The following is a 19,246-nucleotide window of genomic DNA, read 5'->3' on the forward strand; positions in this document are numbered from 1 at the left end:
TTCGTAATCGGAAAAGTGTTATGATGGAAGGCCTCACGAGAGGAAGAGTGGTGCAGTTTGCACTTCTACTCCAGGACTTGAGAGAGGAGGGTTCAGTTCCCAGCTTTGCAGCAGATTTTGTGTGTGAGTAGCAACAGTCTGTCACAGCTATTTCACTACCTCCAATTGATCCAGGCACCCAGCAGAATTTGATAAAGTTTCCATCCCGGTTAGCGTTTTACATTGAATGCCACCCACCTGTCTGCTTAAGTATATCCAAAATCCTGCTAGACACCTCCTGGTCTTTAGTGTCTAAATACCTTTGAAAACCTGGTTTATACTTCCCAGGGGTTTTTGGTGGAGAAATGTCTGAGCTGGACCATGAGGACCATGGCACAGTGCTGCACCGGTGAAGCTCGGCTTGGATATCGGCTTGGAGGGGGATGCTGTTGGAAACGCAAGTCCCCCTCTCACGTCCCCGTTCGCGGCCGAGCAATCCCTTCCCCCTTCCACAAATGTCCTGAAGCAGGCAGCACCTTGGCCTCCTGCCACAGTCAAAATACAGGTAGCCGTGGGGTTAATGATACGCTGGCTGATTTCCTGGGCTTTCAGCTGAAATTCTGAAACGCCACCCCAGCATCCTCTCTCTGACTTCAGACACCCCCAGTTTGTACCTTTCTTTCTAAATGCCAGTTTGTGATCATTTCATATGCTGTTGTTTCTAGCACGTTTCTACATTATAATACATCCTGTTTGTCCTTAGCCACTTAGTGCAATTCAGGATTCGACTATTGCAAAACATAGCTTAGGTGTAAAAATTGTCTACGTATGTGTTTTGTGAAGTGGAAGAACAAATATCCCTAATATTATACTGTAAAGCAGTGATAGTTTATTTATAAACCCAGAAAAGGCATTTAACAAGCTGCCCAACCCCAGATAATTTCAGCCTGTATTTGTCACATACATAGGGACATAAAATTATGAAAGGAAAATAGTTTCAGCAGCATGTGATGCAAGTAAAATGAAACAGCACTGTACAGGAAGGAAAGTTGGTGCAGAGTCGAGGCTTGATAAATCGGTGGAGGGCCCATTTCACGGGCTCATGGCTTCAGAAGGATCGACAGGACTGTAGGAAGTCCCTGCCCACCCCATTAGTGGACACCCCTTTGCCGCCTCAGCTGTTCTGATTCGCGTCCTTGTGGGGCCACGCTGCAAACTCTGTTGGGGGCTGATCTGGGCTGCAGTAGCATTTTTTGTGGAACAAAACAGACTCTTGACTTTAACCTTGCATCAGTTGGTGAGTCCAGCTCCCAGCAAGGGCTACCAAACGTCTGCGTGGGCTCGCGCTGTGGGGAGCGTCTGGCGGCACGGGGCAGCAGCTGATATCCCAGCCAAAACCAGGACACCTGGGAACACGTCGAGCTGCTCTTGTCCCTTCAGGCTTCTCTCGTTGCCAGCCCCAGGCGAGGGCAGTGATGCTTTGGCCCCTTCGGGCTATGAAACCATGTGGGGATCTGTGATTGAAAGTATTTCTGATCTGAATGTGGAGTTTGGAGGGGCTTCTCTGACAGACTTGTGACCCTGCAAAATGGGCTATGATAAATGTATATGGAGTGTTGCATGGAAGGATGCTGGCTGCAGCATGTCTCCCTTTCTGCAGCGCTTACAGCAATATCGTCTAGATAAACCTCAGTAGCACTGGAAATCTGTGTTTATGTCAACCCCTGAAACACATTTTACGTATCTCACCAAGATTAGTTTATAGAAACATGCTGTGTAACTGGTTCCAGTTGAAACCTTCACCAGATCCATCTGACTTACCTCTTGGTGAAAACCAGCAGGAGAAAGGGGAGCTTTTTTGTTACTGTTTTGCCTTTTTTTTGGGGGGGGGGGGGCCTTGCTACATCCTCTTGTCATTTTCTTACATGGTGATCCCTTGTTTTACTTAAGGTTTCTTTTCTCTCTCTCCTGTCTGATAGGTCTAGAAGATGTTGTAGCAATAATGATTCCTGAACCCAAAGGAAAAGAGATAGTGAGCCTCCTGGAGAGGAACATTACTGTGATGATGTACATAACCATTGGGACACGCAACTTGCAGAAGTATGTCAGCCGGACCTCTGTGGTTTTTGTCTCCATCTCCTTCATTGTGCTGATGATCATCTCGTTGGCATGGTTGGTCTTCTATTACATCCAGCGATTCCGCTATGCAAATGCCAGAGACAGAAATCAGGTGAGCGGTTCTGGAATGGCTGTTTGTGTTTCCAAAAAATCACCATGGAATTCAGCTTAAAAGTAAAATTTGAGGAAATTGTGAAAGTGTGGTAAAAAACAAAACAAAACAAAAAATGAGACCGTGAAAAGAATGGGGATAAAAAAATGCCTGTATTTGGGAAAAGCCAAGACTTCTGTCAATATAGATGGGATTCAGGAAAAAAAGAAATGAATAAATATAGTGTGTGTGTGTGTGTGTGTGTATAATGGGGGTTTTCCCCTGTGCAAAACACACAAAAAATAGACAGAAAGTTGATAATGTTTATTAGCAAAAAGATTGCCATAGTACATATAGCCAAGTGACATAGAAATGTGTATAACTAACAACCCTTGATCAAAATGATGACTAAAATATAGCGAGGTATGTGAATGTCTGTGTGTGAAGCAAGGGTTCACGATAAGTGAAGAAAGAAAAAAAGAACAGAGAGTGTTTTCATTTTAATACGTCTTTAGAAGGGTCTTGGGCTTGAAAGGCAAGCGTGTCTCTCTTTATTTGACAATGATCGGTGCACATATAAGTGCTGTAGTGATAGCCACCAATATTATTAAACCATTGCTTTCGGTTTTGGCACCTTGTCCAAAGCCCCTGAAAGAGATACAAAACCTATAGAGCTGGAGAGAAGTCAACAGCAGTGGGAATGAGCCCTAGGTCCTGAGGCCCTCTGGACTTATAAAGCACTGTGCATCTTTATTGTAGTTCAGCAATGAATAATAATAGCAATGTTAATAATAAATTTAATATTTTCTTGTCTGGTTGCAACTATCTTGGGATCAGCAGAACTGTGAAGCTGTGGCTTCTACATTTCATTCTAATGGTACAGTAGAAAATGTTATCAGTGTATGAAATCTGAGGAGATAACAATTTTACTGCAGGGAAAAAAATGCCCTGTAATTCAGAGATGTTTCTGGACCCTTAATAAGTTACTGTTGGGGCAGGGGGAGGGTTGCCTTGCTTGCTCTGCAGAAAAAGTAAGACGGAGAGTGTTAATAATCATCTTGTAGAGAAAAGTACTGCCACACACTCTGTAATGTATACTTAACGTATAGGGATCCCTCACCCTCCTCCATTGAAATTCAGGCATCCTCTGAGATAGAGAGCAGCTGCTCCATATTTACAGACAGAAAGAATATATTTTCCTTTTAAATATACAGTATGAAATTTTGGATAGCAAGAATGAGACTATCCCAGCTGGAATTTGAACATCACTGGCAGCAGATTCGCTGTGACTGTAACGGCTGTGATAATTTTTAGATGCTTTGGCTACAAAAGCACATGTGTGCCTAATTTATATATGCGAGTACTGTAAGCGTGCTTTCAATCAAGTAATTATACAGGCAGATTAGTAGTGTAAATAGACATATATAAACATGAAACCCAGCAAAATAAGAAGCTTGTTCAGGTGATATGCTATAGTTTGGAACTGATAGATTTATATATTCAAGCAGACTTCCTTTTCAGTATTTTCTTTCCAAAGTTTGAACAAGACTAATGTCCACAAGCAATTGTCCTGTGCAGAGGTTTTAATAACTTTGTTGTTATACTAGTTCTGTTCTTCAGAAGAATAAGAAAGCATGCCTCCTAAGCAATTATTTATTACTAATTTTTTGCCAAAGCTGTAGTAATGATATGGGGCAAACTAGAGTTTCTTCATGTACTTTCTTCATCCAGCTTTGCGTGACATCTCCTCTAATCTCTTTATTAGCTCTTTTCGTAGGAAAAATGGTAGTGATATACAGATAAAGGTCAACCATTTGTGTTAATGAGTTGCTGTGGTTTGTTTCTTCTCTTTTAGTCCTAGCTATGGAATATAGTTATGTAGGCAGTTCAGAAGAGCTCAGTTTGCTTTGCCTTTTCCATGAGGGTTCCTGTCTGTTTCCCCTAAAGTTCTGCTTGGTTTTTTTTTTTTTTTTTTTTGACACATCTTCTTGTAGCACAAGGATGGGATCACAAAGTTCTGTGTTAGTATCTTGGATATTCAGATATATACAATAAAAATTGTTTGTGTTGCTTTGCTGGAGCAAGATTCTTTTGTCATTGCACTCAAAAGCTTTTGCCATTATAACTTGCATGTCTGTTTGTATGAAGGTATTGTGCTTACTCATTAGAAAGCCTTGCATGTGTTGTAAGCACCTTCATTGCTGGCCAACTTTAGGAAGGATGCTTCCTTCTATTTGTATTTGATGTACTCAGGCTAACGTTTATCCAGAGGTTGAAATGTTTGGATAAACAGAGCATCAGATGAAGGGGGAGCCAGCTGGCCTATTCAGAGAAAGTTGTGCTATCAGTTCCTACCCTGCAATGCGATAAAATCTAACTGTGCAGACTGACTGCCCTGTTCTGAAAGTGCAAAAAACCTGTGACTCATTTATTAGACTTCGGTTAAAATTTAAAAAAAAAAAAAAAAAATTAAAAAGCTTAAATTAATTTTCACATCTGAATGATTTAAAAATCTCACAGTTTTAAAACAGGGGCTTGTGAAGGCCTATGTTTTCTGTGTCAAATAAGAACCTATGCCTACCTGTTTGTTAACCTCCATCATGCATGCCCTTCCTAGGTTTGGCTGATACTGGAGTTGCTACCAGGAGCAGCTCAGCCCCCTGTGGGTTGGTAGTCTGGGCACTGTGCTGAGGGAATGGGATGATGTGGCTGACTGCAAAATATGATTGGCAGAAAAAGCCACTATCTCCAAGCAGGAGGGGTGTTGCACTGTTACATGAAAGCAAGATTTCTGAACATCTTTCCTTGGTCACTCCAAGTATCCCTAAGTCATCTTCCATTTTGCCTCTTCCAAGCTGACCCATTGTAACTATGTCTTCCTTTCATGCAGAACATGGTGTGTCCTTTTGTCAAGCCTCACAACCACCTTTGCCTCCTTGTCCTCTTTTATATGGTGACCCTCCTTTCCAGGCCCACTTCCCTTCTTGCACACAGAATAAGTTGCTGATCAAGCAGTAAACCCAAAAGGAACTGACTTAATTATCCATCAAGAAAGCAACGAGTCCAGCTAGTGAGAGAGGCAGCTAGAAAGACTGAAGAATCTCCTGGAATCATTTCCTGTGACTCCCCAGTGAGATGAAGCCTGGACATACAGCATGTACATCTTCAGCCACCACTCTTCCTCACCGTGTGTGCAAAATCCAGGTTCATGTGCCAGAAGGAAGACACAGCTCACTCCAGTTAGGTGCCTGATTTTGATAAGCGGAGAATCAGGACCTCAAGGATTCTCGCTGAATGCCCTTGCCTGTTCGTCCCAACTTGGCTGGGAATTAATGCAGTGGAGCACAAAACTGTCTTCCATTATGGGCTTGTGCACCTGCAGCCAGGGTGTCAGCTACCAATATGGTTAGATTTCAATTTTGAGTTTAATACATTTAATTTTTCAGAGTATCTCTAGCACAGACAACTGTATGGTACATGTGGAAGTAGAAGATAGGTAGTAATATTCACATGGATGAAAATCCAAGGCCTCCTCTTTTTTTCCCACCTAACAAGATGCCCAGGAAGTAGGTGGTTGCCCTGATGAGACGCCCTTTTGATATCAAAAGGATAAATTTGTGTAAGGAAAGCACAGGCACTCTGCTTCCTCAGCTGCTTGTTCCTGGAGCCCTCCTGAAGATGAGAGAGTTTCTCTGTGAAAGACTGTGGGAATTGTTTGCATCAAAAGACATCAGCTTGCAGAGCTAATAGAAAGCAGTTTGGAATTATGTGACAAGTTAAGTCCTGGAGATAATTCAGCAAAATGTGACTTGCTGTCTCAGCCCTGTAACAGCCAGGATACAGGCTTTAAAAAAAAACAAAAAAACAATCAAACAAACAAAAAACCCAAAAAAACCTCCAACAACCCTGTCAGTGTGTCAGATTTCATATTTCACCAGTAGTAGTAGAGTTCTCCGTGTTGTCTGTGAGACGGGAAGATGGTGAGGGGATGATGTTTAAGTGCCAGACCTGTTGACCATGTTTCTTTCCTGTCATTTCTTCCCATTGGTTTCTTGTTAAGAAGTTTTCTGTAAAGTCATTTTAAAACCAGGTGGGCTCCATGAGTTTTGCAGGATAGTGAAAGCCAAAGCAGGCAATGATCGCATTGGGGCTGAGGAGTGTCCTGTACATCCTGGGTTAATCTCCAGTGAAGGATCTACTTTAGTATGTGACTGGCAGCACGTAGAGAGTCAAGCAGTTACCTGAGAAGGAAGACTGCTGGCCGTGGCTTTGAATGAGAGTTCTGGGCCATTGAATAGACAAATCAATCTTTGAAGCAGTCTTGGGAAGATGCTTCCCATGATGAAGTCCACAAACTTTATCTGCGGTACAGGAGATGTGTCTGATACCTCGTCCTGATGGTGTGCTTCATTCTGTGCAAGGCACAAGGCAATCTCCCTGCAAAGGTGATAGTTTAGTAAGGCCATTAAGAGAGAAGCACTTATCATAATTTCTCTTCCACAGCATCTACGGTCATTTACTTCTTCAGGAACAGACAAGTGATGCTTTCCATGCTACTGTCCGTCCTTTTGAACTAGTGTCACCATCTCCACAAGACCACTGCATCTGATACGCTTAACTCCTTCCAGTCCAGTACTGAATGTTGCAGCCTTGCTAATGAGATTGAGATTTATGACTGTAAATCTCTAAGCCTCACTTGAAACCCTTAAACTATTGTAATGCCTCTTATCTTTTAGGGGAAATCATTGGTTAGTGATAGCATGCCTTTCATTCAACTGGAAGAGTCCTTTGAAAGTATGACTTTACTCCAAGGTATTCCTGTTCTTTCAAAAACTAAATTATTCTCATTTGCATGTAAGTCATGAACTTGTCTATTTAAGATAGATAAGAGAAAGCAAACATGAAAACAAGCAGATCAAAGATGTACATGAGTCTTTAATCTTGTCCTTTCCCCTTGAAGAACGTGCAAAAAAGAACTGAGACATTTCATTAGTTTAAGTAATAATAATGATAAAAAGGAATCACAAGCAATTCCTGAAGCAGGACATAATGGCTCTTGTCTTGCTGTATGTTATCAGTCTGTCTTTGATTTACATTAAAGAAACAAATAGCTGGCAAGAAATGTTTCCAACTCTAGTCTGATCCCTTTATTTAAGGGAGACTGTGAGAAAACTGTACCACAGAAGAGATGATGTATAACTACAAGATACTCCCTCACATGTAATAATTAGTTATGCTGGAAAGCTCATATGTAAACCTCATATTATAGCCAAGATCATTTTCACCTCTTTAGCCAGATCTGAAATTGCTCTCTGCTTTCAGTATTGCATGCATTTTGTCAGTCTTCCATGTCTTTCCAATCCAATAAGCTTACTCTCTAAATCTAATTCAGTGATTTTAATTGAATCTGAAGAACAAAGTGGTAATTTATTAATTGTATCTGCATGGCGATTAGGTCTCAATTTACAAACTACATCCAGCTTCCTTCCAATTTTGGCTTCATGCTCTCACCCCCTCCAGCTGGAAACCCTTCCCGCTGACAGGCCCCTCTGAACTCCAGCACGGGCGGTGTTCCCAGCCCGAAAAGTTGAATGTCTTCTGAGTCACCAAAGCTCCTAAGTCTCCCTCCTATCTAACAGCACATGGCTGGAAACATGGATGGGGAGGGGAGGTGAAAAGAAGAGTTTAAGTCATTTATTGGTGGCAAATTGGGATGCGCTGTATCATGAACTGTTATAAAACTGACAAGAAGACATCGGAGTATGTGTTGCTGCGTGAAGCTGTATGAGAAAGGCATGAAAAAACTGGAGAGAGCCCAGAGGAGGGTCACCAGTATGGTCTGGGGACAGGAGCACACAATATCTGAGGAGAGGTGGAGGGAGCTCGGCTTGCTAAGCCGGGAGGGGAGCAGAGGAGGAGGAAGGGCTCTGCTTGCAGCCTCCAGCTGCATAACAGGGGGTGGGAGACGAGGCAGAGTCAGACTCTTCTCGGAGGTGCATGGAGAGAGGACAAGGGTAATGGTCACAAACTACAACAAGGGAAATTCCATTTGTATGTTTAAAAAAAAAAGAAAGACTGTGAGCGTGGTTAAGCACTGGAACAAATTATCCACAGAGGTTGTGAAATCTCCCTTCCTGGAGATATTAAAAACTTGACTGGACTCAGCTCTGACTTTGAAGTTGACCCAGCCTTGAGCAGGGTGTGGGAGTATGTAACCTCTCAAAGACCTTTCCAGCCTGTGAGTCTCTCTCCAGATCGCCTCATCGTTGGGTTAGCACAAGTGAGCAGCCAAGGCCTTGGAGCACTGGTTCGGGCACAAGCTCAATAGCACAGGGTGCAGAGGTAGCATCGCTGAGCAGCGATTGCATGAGCTGCCCCATAATGTTCTCAGCCTCCTGCAAGAGGCAGGCATCTCCATCTCCAGCGTCTGAGAGCAGGGTGTTTTGCGTCAGGCTGTTATTATGTACTTCAGTCCTGAGTGGCTGTGACCCTGCCAGCACAGTAACAGTGTTTTGGAAATATGGGAGAACAGTCAGGAACACCACATGGTAAGCAATTAATTGTCCGCTGGAGGGAAAGACAGAAAGGCAAAGAACAAGCAAATGGTTATGTATGGATAGGATGTTACTGCAGGACTATATAGTGCTTTACCTGTAAGAAACTGCAGATGCTTTCACCTCGTTTTTATACCTTGCATTGCTCCTATAAAGTAGGCAACTCTGTATTGCAGGAAAAGAGAACAGCAGAGAAGATTAGTCATGTTTTTCATGGTTAACAAATTAACAGCTCACTTTCAGCACTTACATCTTGCTGTAGATCATGAACTAGTTCTAGAACAGCATAAGAATAAAGACCACCTGAATCTTAAGTCCAGTGTTCCCTCTGCTTACTAGCCCAGGCCTCATTTAATAATGCATTTTTTACAAGTGTCATTAAAAAAAGAGGGAAGAAGTAGGATACCCAAATAGTGGACTTGTTACATACATCGCTACTCACTGGAATAGCAAAGGTGCAGTAGTGTAGCATCATGATGGGCTCACATGCAGTCTCCACTGGAACTCCATTAGAGTAGCTTTGCCTCATTGGCCATGGGCTACCAGCGAGCCTAGAATACCTACTGTGCCCTTATTGGGAATAACAGCATGACTGACCTCATCTGTTTATATTTATACAGCACTGTCCTGTTTCATGTACAGTCGCTTCAGATTATTAAGAAGCCTAGGGAGAAAAGGTGATGATTTCTGCATGAATCTTGCATGAGATACTCTTTATTTAAGAGCAAATTTTGTATTACAGCGCCGGCTTGGAGATGCTGCAAAGAAAGCAATCAGCAAGCTGCAAGTCAGAACAATCAGGAAAGGTGATAAGGTAATTTTTCAAATTGCTCATTACCAAATGAAACTCTGCACTGAGGATTCCTTCAGACCACTGGGACAATGAGGCAGAACAGAAATTGCCATTGCTTATTTAGCTACTCTGTGTCCTTCAGGCGGGGGAGGAATACTGGTAAGCAATTTACGGATGGAATGGAGTAGGGAGAGAAGAAGGTGATTCTGTGAAGATGCAGAAAATCCTGAAAGTTAAAACATGCTAACTAAATCTGCATGCTTCCTAGGGCAAGTTTCCAACTGGAAATGCGTTAGGAAAAACCTGACTTGCTTGTCTTGAAATGCATTATTGGATTTGCAGCATGCATCAGTGGCCGTTTTACTTTTTCACATAGGCTCTTGTATGAAGAGATTAGCTGACAAAATCAAAAAATGAAAATGATGAATGTTCTCTTTCCTGTAGGAAACTGAGCCAGACTTTGATAACTGTGCTGTTTGTATTGAAGGCTACAAGCCCAATGATGTTGTCAGAATTTTGCCTTGCAGGTAAGTTGAAGGTTGAAGGTGCTTTTAGCTCTGATAGTCTCTCTACTTCAAGACAGGCTCTGTTCTCACAGTATCACGCTGATGAGATTACCTGAGATCTTGGGGAGGGAAGGGTGAGTTTATAATTTTGATTTATTCAAAATCTGTTCTGTAAAGATATCTGAAATGCCTCTTTATTCGACTTGAAGTGGAAGTGGTATTAATGGTGGTGAGAACCTGAGTTTAGCATGGTAGTCAGAAATTTTGTCTGATCTGGACCTATTACAGAGCCTTCAGTAGGATTTTTAACTAAAGGTTTTGATTCCTCTAATTTGCTCACTGGTTTTATATCAGTCCAGAATAACTCCCTTAGAAGAATTTGCCCCTGACTTCAAGGTGTGCCCTAGGCACAGCAGCCAGGCATAGAGCGGGCTCCTGCTCCCCATGCAGCCACTTCTTTTGCTTTCCTGGGCCATGTCCAGGCACTGAGAAAGGGATGACTTCTATCCAAAAAAAGATCCCAGCCATAAAAAGAGTTATGCTGAGTAGAAACAGTAAAGCAAAAAGGGAATGTGACAAAGACCACATTATCTATTGCTGCCATGAAAATATTCTCAGGCATGTGGGACATGGAGGTGACAAGAAGAGCTTTTGGGCTTGTTCTTTCTCTTTTCTTCCCCTCATGTGAACGTGCCCTGTGCAGCACATACACTTGCGGTGATGTGACACAGGAGCGCAGCCTCTTGCCACCCGTAACAGCTCTGTTCATCTCTCTGTGCCATTGTGTTGTCATCTGCGAAGTGTTAGCTAATGAAGGATTTCTCTAAGGAAATGAATTTCTTAGGAAATTTCCTAGGAACAGTGGTTCCCCTAGGAGAGCAAGAGCAAGTGTTTGATTTCCCTAGAAATAGGAATCTCAAGTGCTGTACATACAGAGCAAAGATTTTTTTTTTTAATAGAGTTTCTTTCTTCTCCTGCAGACATGTTCACAGCTTGAGAAACTGAAATATTTGTTTCTTTTCCTGCTATGTTGTTCCCTAGTAGATATTTGACTGTTACAAGCTGTCCATTTCTGTTTGTTCATGTGACTCATTAAATCTATTTACTGCCATCACTAAATGGCAAATAAAAAGCAACAGATTAATCATAAATTTGACCTACTGTAAATCCCCCACAATGACAAATTGCATGTGAACTCTTTTTTTCTACGAACAGACACAAACGCATCACTTCATGAGGCAGAAATACAGAAAAATGAGAAATGACCAGAAAATGTGGACCTTGGTTTGACATCAAGCCTGTTTTCACAGAAGCATAATAAAGCTTGGAAATTTGGCATGATAGAGACAGGCAGGTTTTGGAGGTAGTTATACAGCAGCAAAAAATATGTCTAAGTTCTGGCTTTCACTTGTGTCTCGCCTCATAATTCAATGAGGCTCCAGTCAGACTTTGTCATCCACAGTGTTGAGCCAAGCAGAGTGAATAGGAAACACATAGTTAACAGGTGATGCTCAGTTCTTGGCTGACTTAAAAGGTCGCCTAGAAAATGACTCATGCTAAAAGGTTAGCAGCAACAGAACTGTCTTGTAAAATTCTCACAGTTTGAGCCTCAGCAGTTTTGAATTATAGAAACTCAAAGATCTTTCTCAAGCAGCTACTTCACAAGCCCTGGCTTTCCTGCTACACAAATTGTGAGGGCAGTATTTTACACATGTGCATGGCTTTGGACTTCCAAAACAGGAAATGGTAGTCATGATTCTTTCTGCTGTTGTCAGCCTCATGTCCTCATAAAAAAAAAAAAAAAAAAAAAAAAGAAAAAAGTGGATTAATTTCTGTCTCTGTTAAGTGAGTAGGAAAGTGTTATATCTTGATAAAGACCTACAGACTCTGTAGGTTTCTTCCTCCAGGATCCTTTTCCTCCAACTGTGTGCCGTTTCTAGTATGGGAACTTCATTAGGCTGCTGTTTAATAAGAGGCTGGCATTTCACCAAGCCTTACAGAAGCCAGCACCATATGACACCAGTTCTGGCTGACCTTAGTGTTTCTATCTGGGAGGTGCTCAAGATGTAGAACTTTTTACCTGCAAAGCCAAATACGCCCCAAGAGCTGCACGTGAAAGATTCTGCTTTGTACTGCAGGCAGTACTGGGAAAACCACTGCTAGCAGGCACACTCTGTATAAAGCCCTGTGTATCTTGAGATTTCTTTTTAAGGCTAGTGGAGCCTGAATCTCCTAAGAAATGGGTAGCAAAAATCCACCAGCCAATATTGCAGTGGATGAGCTCTGAAGTCATATAGATACATGTTTACTAGTACTTATGCTGTTTCCCCAAATGTCCTCTCTTTTCTGTTGGCAGAGAGCAGGCACTGGGATAGCCTGTTGTTACGTATCCCGCTCTGGAGAGCTAGGAGGAAAATTCCAGTTAACTTGTGCTTCTTCCTCTCTGTCCTCTTTAGCCAGCTCCCACAACTGACTGTATTAATAAACTTCACTCTACAGAATGTATTAAATAAATAAGGACTGACACTTGATTAAAAACAGTGTTGGCTTGCAGCTGGTTTTATGTTTAATGGTAGCAAGCATCACTGAAGTTATCTTTGAGGGCATTGACACAACATCAAATGTAACCAAGTTCATTGTTCCCAGAGTGACATCTCTTGTCAAAGCCCTAGTTCCTTCTGCTTGTCCTCCATCTCTAGCTTCAAAACACCTTCGTCTTTTCTGCTCTGGCTTTGGAGAAGTTACTGGTGCTGCTGCTCCCAGTGTGTGCTTTTTATTAAACTTTTACTAACTTTACTAAACTTCCACAGAGAGGCAAGACGATTCTTTCAACCGCATCTCTACTGAGTTCTTCATAAACTCTGTTTTTTTGTTGTTTCATTTCTGTCACCAATAAACGCACTTTCTGACCCCGTTCCAGCTCTTCCCCTTCCCCTGAATCTTCACTCCATGAACAACTGTGATTTCAGAGACTGCTTCACTCCTTTCTCTTTTTATTAGCTTCCTGTGAAAATTATTTCATCACACACATTCTTCCCTTCGATTCCTTCCTCTCATTTACCCTCATCATCATCTTTTGTCCTTCCTTCTTCCTCTAAAAATAAACAAATAATACCATACATGCACCCCCAAAAGCCCAAACCTTCTCATTGGATTACTACAGTGCCGCTCAGTCTCTCACCAAAACCCTTCTCAATCGTCCGCTTCAGCCCTATGTCTAATCCAGGCAACCGATGCTCTTACTCAGGGTCCCTAGGGATGTACCTCTCTTTCTGCTTTTGCCCCCTTTTCTCTTAGCTCACGCTTTTCTTCTGAGAAAAATTGCATGACTGCTAGGTTTGTTTGTGTGCAGTTTGGAAAGTTGGGACTAGGAGTAGAAGGTGGGAGGAGAACGGTTTCCCTTAACCTGGAAAAAAAGCTTCTCAAAATTGTCAGCAAGCTGAAAGCTTTACAATAGTTTTAAAACAATCAAATTATTACTTTAATTTTGGGCTGAGCCCGAAATGAAATTTTTTTTCTCGTATGATTAAAATTGCAGCTTTAAAGAAATTTTTAATACATTTCAAACAAAAGTAATCTCCAGTTAAAAAATACGAAGTGCTATTTAGGTAACAGTAAATGAAATGCTCTGGGATTTTGAGGTTCTTTTTCTTTCTTTGTGCTCTGTGAGCTTTACACAGCTGCGTGCAGTCGCAGAAGAGTGCAGGAGGGATCCCAGGAGGCCACCACCTCTGGAACGGCACAGGGGCACTGGCCGTGCACGTCTCGTTCTTGGGAGTTTTTTCCAACACACTCTGCAGTCTCCCGGGATGAAGACTCTGCAAATTCCCCTGATAATTTATTGCAGTGCTTCGCTACCCTGACTGTGGTGAAGCTTTTCCTGTTGTGTAACCTGGATCTCACTTGCTGCAGTTTAAACACATCATTGTGTCTCTTGTCCCTAGGAGAGGTGAAGAACAGTTGTTTCCTTTCTCCTTAGGGAAGCCGTTGTTTTGTATGAGGATTGTTATGACATCTCCTCTCCTCACCTTCCTCTCTCTCAACTAATCAATTACAGTTCTTTTGAGAAACTTTTCAGCCCATCCAAATCAACAGAGTTTTGCAATGCATGTGGTTGCACACAAGAGAAGAAAAACACTTTTTTTTCTAGCTCTGACTTTGTCAAAGCCATGTCCCAAGCCTGTGCTTGAAACATCTCTCTCACTGTCTCCCTGTATGGGTCATTACTTCTGAACTCATCCATGAGGCCTCTGCCCTCTCCTTCCTTTTAAAACTTGCATCAGTCAGAACTGCAGAGGGAGAGGGATCTTTGGTGCAGTTAATCTTTTTCCATCTTTGTCTTACCATGTGACAGTGAAATACTGCAGTTGCTCTCTCATCTTACTTTGTGCTGACCCTTATCTTGCCTGAATTTGGATGATAAACTTATCAGGACACCAAACGATTCACAATTTGTTGGAAGCCATAAGCATGTATATAGTGCTGTAGCTAATAACGAATAAAATAAACTGTCAAATCCAAATCTGCAAAGCTTGCCACCTCACTTCTCTGCACAAATGTTTACGTGTTCAAAAATAGATATTATGAGCGCTCTAATTACATAATGTGGTACAAAAATTGAAAAATGCAAATCTTTATCTGATTTTCAATAACATTCCATTTTTCTGTAGATTTCTGTCAAATAATCAAGTTCCTTCTGTTCTACATATTAAATCTGAAACTAATAGAGCCATAATACACTGTGCTAATTTAGTATTGAGAAGTGCAAAGTGACATGATCTGTCATGTATTTAAATTACTTGGCATTGGTAGGATTTCTTGTAGAATATTGTTTTTTGAAGCCAACTTTAGGAACACTAAACTTCAGTTTTGAAAGTCTTTAAGGCATGAAAGTTCCAAGCTTTTGGTGATTAACAAACGTTATGAAATGCTGTAATATGAACCACAGCTTGACTGAGATTTGCAAAGCTTGAACTTGAAAACAAAAGGAGACTTTCTAGTCTATGGTAAAATGGCTTGATAGAAGTTACGTATTTTTTTATCCAAAACAGATTTTGGAAATCTGTTGTTTTTTTTTTTTTTTTTTTTTTCAAAAGAATAATAAATATCTCAGATTTTGTAAACGTACTGGTTATTTTGGCACAAATGTGCTTCAGATGCTTGCAGTTAAACACACTTGTTTATAAATTTGAGTATCTAATTAAAGAAAACCAATCACTATCAAGAATGCCATAGTTATTTCAAACAGCTGAAAAGCAAGACACTGACTTTCAGTACCCTCCGTGAATTAACCACACCCAAGGAATTCTGTTGGTTAGACTTCTGAATGTAAAATTAAATTACACATGCCTGAGGACTGTATCTTTATGCTTTCACCTGTTCAGAACGCTTGCCTGATGATGTGCTGAATATGTCCCTCCTGAGATAAAAGGAAGGAAGAGTCATGCAGGACAGAGACCGGAATCTGGTGCATTGTGTTTTTACCCAGTAAAGCAAGTCTTGTTTGGAAGGAGGGCTGTGAACTTTAGTAGCCTCAGCAAAGTAGTGGTTTAAACTTCAAGTATCACGATACTTCATTTGTGTTAATCATGTTGACATACAGGATCAGATGAGGTTTGACAAAGTTTGGTATTGCAGCCAACTGATATAATTAGACGAGGTCAAACTTCCAAGAACAGATTTGCCCTTTCTCATAGTTGTGTGAAGTCAGACCAAGTACAGGAATGTGGTAATTTGCCATGTAGCTTTGTTTCACAAAGGACCTGTTTCTTCTAGAAGTAGTGAGAAAAAACATTGCAGTGAAAAGAACAAGATTCTGAGATTTCACACAGTTTTGGCTTTGAATTTCTAGTGTTGCTTAGGCCTGAAGCCAGCTAGTAAGCCAGCCAGCTAGTATGGGGGCCGATAGCATGTTAGTAAGAGCCAGGGTTGCAAATCGATATTGGTGAAAGTGCACCTCAATATCTTCCATCAAGTTGAAAGGCCGTGTGTTTCTTCTTGTGTGAGAGAGGCCGCGACACAGTACAGCAGCCGACCCATTCAGCTGAACGCGTACCACTTAAATACTTAAACTTATTTTGGCGCGTTAAGTGGTTCTGGCTTTCTCGGAGATTGCATTTCGTCGTGGAGGCTGGTGTGTGTCCTGCTGCAGGCGCAGCCCCGGGCAGCTGGGAGCTGTGCCCACCCGCGGTTACCCGGTGGGTCGTATGGCTGCGCTGTACGAGCGATGCCCGTGGGGCAGTGACAGCACGGGGAAACGCAGCTGGGGACGGCTCAGATGTAAAAGTTCAATTAGACTGAAACGTGACTTTCAGACTCTGCCAAGTAAAATGGGGGACACCTGTTGCAAGCCCTAGAAAGGAAATTTAGAGCTGATCTATATGGTGTTTCAAAACAAGCAAATTAGTCTTAGTTTGCACCTTTTGGCTGCAAGACTGTGTATGTATATCGAGCCTCATATTTCAGAATAAAATACCCGCTTGCAGTTTTTCTTAAGTTGTTATTATTAAGTTGTATTAGGCAGTTGGACTAGGATCCCTTCCAACTGAACTATTCTATTCTATTCAATTAATTGATCAAAAAAGATTTTTAGGAAGGCAAGTTAATTTTCCGTTTCCTACATGCCAGTGTAATTTCTGAGGCTGTATGCATGGTAGGAAACTTTCCTCCTTTTCTTCAGAAGGAGTGGGGCTGAACAAACTTCACTGCCTTGGGCTGAGCCCTGACTCCTCGACTTGGCCTACTCACCAGCATTTCTTAAATCCTGAGCCCCACATTCCTGCGTTCTATAACATTTGTTCTCTGTAACCACAGGGTAACAGAATATGCTCGCAAGAGAAAATACAATCTGTCGGTCAGGTACACGCACTAAATATCTCTATATTCCATCTCAGTTTGCGTCAGGTGAAGCTAGACAAGAAGCTTTCAGTTCCTCCACCTGGATAACGTCTAAGAAAAGTGGCCCCAGCAGCCACAGGGCTCAGGTAGTTGCATGGTGGTCACTTCAGACCGAGCACAAGATTAGCAGCAACCCCTTCAGGGCTGGAATTGTTTAGCAGCTCACTCTGATGGGCAACTTCTAAAGAGCAGGAAAGTCAGGGAGAATGTTTTAAAAAGCATCATCCTATTTTTCTGTTTAAATGAAAAGTAGCATTCTTTTTTTTAAATTCACTTCATTTCCTTATGCCTGCATCCTAAAAAATACCAGACCCCTGATGGCTTCACATTTAAATTATGTATAATCAGGTTTGTCTGTACAACCATCAAGAATACTGATGTGATTTTTACCTTTACCAGCAAGCAGGTTTGTTTACTGACAGCCTTTAACATTTAAAGAATATGGGTTTTGCTGATGCATTTTATGTATTTTTCCCAATTCTCTAATTATGTCTTCTTTTCCAAACTCAGTTGAGCAACACTGTGCACATGTGCTTGAGATGCTGCAGAAATAAGTTTGGTCTTGTGTGCGTAGGATATAGTTTTGTGGCCCTTGCAGAGGTCACAAACCACAGCATTTGAAATACTCTCACTTTACTGAATTCAGAAGAAGCGTCTGGTACTAAGTGGTAAACTGTGCTGTGGCAGATTTGAATTAAAATATCCTGGTTTTCATTGCAGGCATCTTTTCCACAAGTCCTGTGTAGACCCCTGGCTGCTAGACCATCGTACCTGCCCGATGTGTAAAATGAATATTCTAAAAGCTCTAGGGATCCCGGTAAGCACGTCGCAGAGCAGCCAGTCGGGGCAGAAGGGAAACACCAGCTACTTGGGTATATCCCTAGCCCTTTGCCTGTCTGTTCCCATCCTACTCTTCTTGCTGTGTTACTGATTTATTAATTGATTTATTAAGGGGAGTACAAGCTGAAATGTCTGACTCTACCTCTCTCCTGCACCCCACTTTTATTAGCAAGGAAGGGGGGGGGGGGGGGGGGGGGGGTTGGATGAGTGTTGGGATTTGTGTGTCTGTGATTGCCCGCTTTGTGGAGCAGAGGATTGTTTACTGGTGTTTGGTGGATTTATAGATTCGTTCACATAGCTTTTGTTTGTGTTTTAAATCAGGACTGGATTTATTTTTCTAATCATACTCTCTGTTCAAATCTCAAAGCAGAAGGTCTGCAAATAAAATTTTCCCTGCTATACTAGTCGAGGACATCTAATTGCTCATTCTGGGGAGCCAAATCTTTTTTCTGTCAGATTTCTCTTAAAGTCTATCTGTAGCAAGCTCTGTACTCCTAATTCCAATTAGGGAGCATTTCTCCCAGTAACTAAGCATGTGGTGGACCACATGACATACAAGAAATTGTTAAGCTCTTTGTTATTTGGAACATTCACATGTGGTTAGAAGCTGCCAAAGCAACCGATCTTTTTAGGTTGCATGTTTACATTCAGATAGTGCGTGTCCTGTCTGCCATACAGTTTCCTAACCGCAGCTATCGCAGAGATGAGGGGCTTCACCAGGAAGCAGTGAGTCACTTCCTCGCACTGTGCCAGGCTTGCCACGTGAGAGTGAAGTTCAATACTGGAACACCACCAGCTGATCTGTTAGCAGGTGCTGTAAATACCCTCCCCAGTTACAGGCAGTGACAGGCCAGCTCACATATGAAAGAGCTATATAAAGTAAAATAGCTCATGTGAACATATTAGGAGAGCTGATGCAGCCATTCCCCAAGGGTTCCTTTTCATGGAGACTAGGAAGCCGAGCAGGTTGCTGCAGAAGAGGTTCCACAGCAAGTGATGAAGTATGTTCTTACTGAAGCGGACAGATACGTTAATCAACCTAATAGAATCCAAGCTAAAAACATGCAATGGGAAAAATGAAGTAGAGCATTGTAGTTAGGGTAACATGTCATTACAGTTGGGCTACTTTTTCTGCTAAGCATGTGTATTATCTTTAGAATATTAAAAGATGATACAACTGTTAAATCAGTATTTGAGGTGTCAGGAAAAGCCGGAATGAAGGCTGGCTCTGCCATTCACCATCTCTGCGCCTAGGCTTAAATACAGAAATTTTTCCCCAGGTTCCACGTCTCAGTTCGCAGGCCTGCCAGTGAGCAGTTACCCAGGATTTTGACACCTCTTCTCTGTACCCAGTATGTTGTTTCGTGGCTTTCTTCTGCACCATGCAGGATTTCTGCTCTCACACTGGTCCATTCGTATTTTTGCCCAAGCATTTCATTAACACACTTTTCATCCAGCTTCATAATCA

At 41.9% G+C, this 19,246-nt stretch overlaps 1 protein-coding gene across 3 annotated transcripts in view; it reads left to right on the plus strand.

Annotated features, from left to right (window-relative positions):
- RNF150 (ring finger protein 150) overlaps positions 1–19,246 on the plus strand; it is a 148,952-nt gene that overhangs the window by 72,334 nt on the left and 57,372 nt on the right. For all 3 annotated transcript variants that reach the window (XR_012775635.1, XM_075501023.1, XM_075501022.1), the window contains exons 2-5: positions 1,959–2,209; positions 9,485–9,556; positions 9,980–10,062; positions 17,659–17,755. Coding sequence is in view for 2 of the 3 variants with exons in the window: in XM_075501023.1 (XP_075357138.1) it covers positions 1,959–2,209; positions 9,485–9,556; positions 9,980–10,062; positions 17,659–17,755 (503 nt within the window). In the remaining variant the exon portion in view is untranslated. The remainder of the gene's footprint in view (positions 1–1,958; positions 2,210–9,484; positions 9,557–9,979; positions 10,063–17,658; positions 17,756–19,246) is intronic.

The sequence above is a fragment of the Mycteria americana genome, chromosome 4 (genome assembly GCF_035582795.1).
Source record: "Mycteria americana isolate JAX WOST 10 ecotype Jacksonville Zoo and Gardens chromosome 4, USCA_MyAme_1.0, whole genome shotgun sequence".
NCBI lineage: Eukaryota > Metazoa > Chordata > Aves > Ciconiiformes > Ciconiidae > Mycteria > Mycteria americana.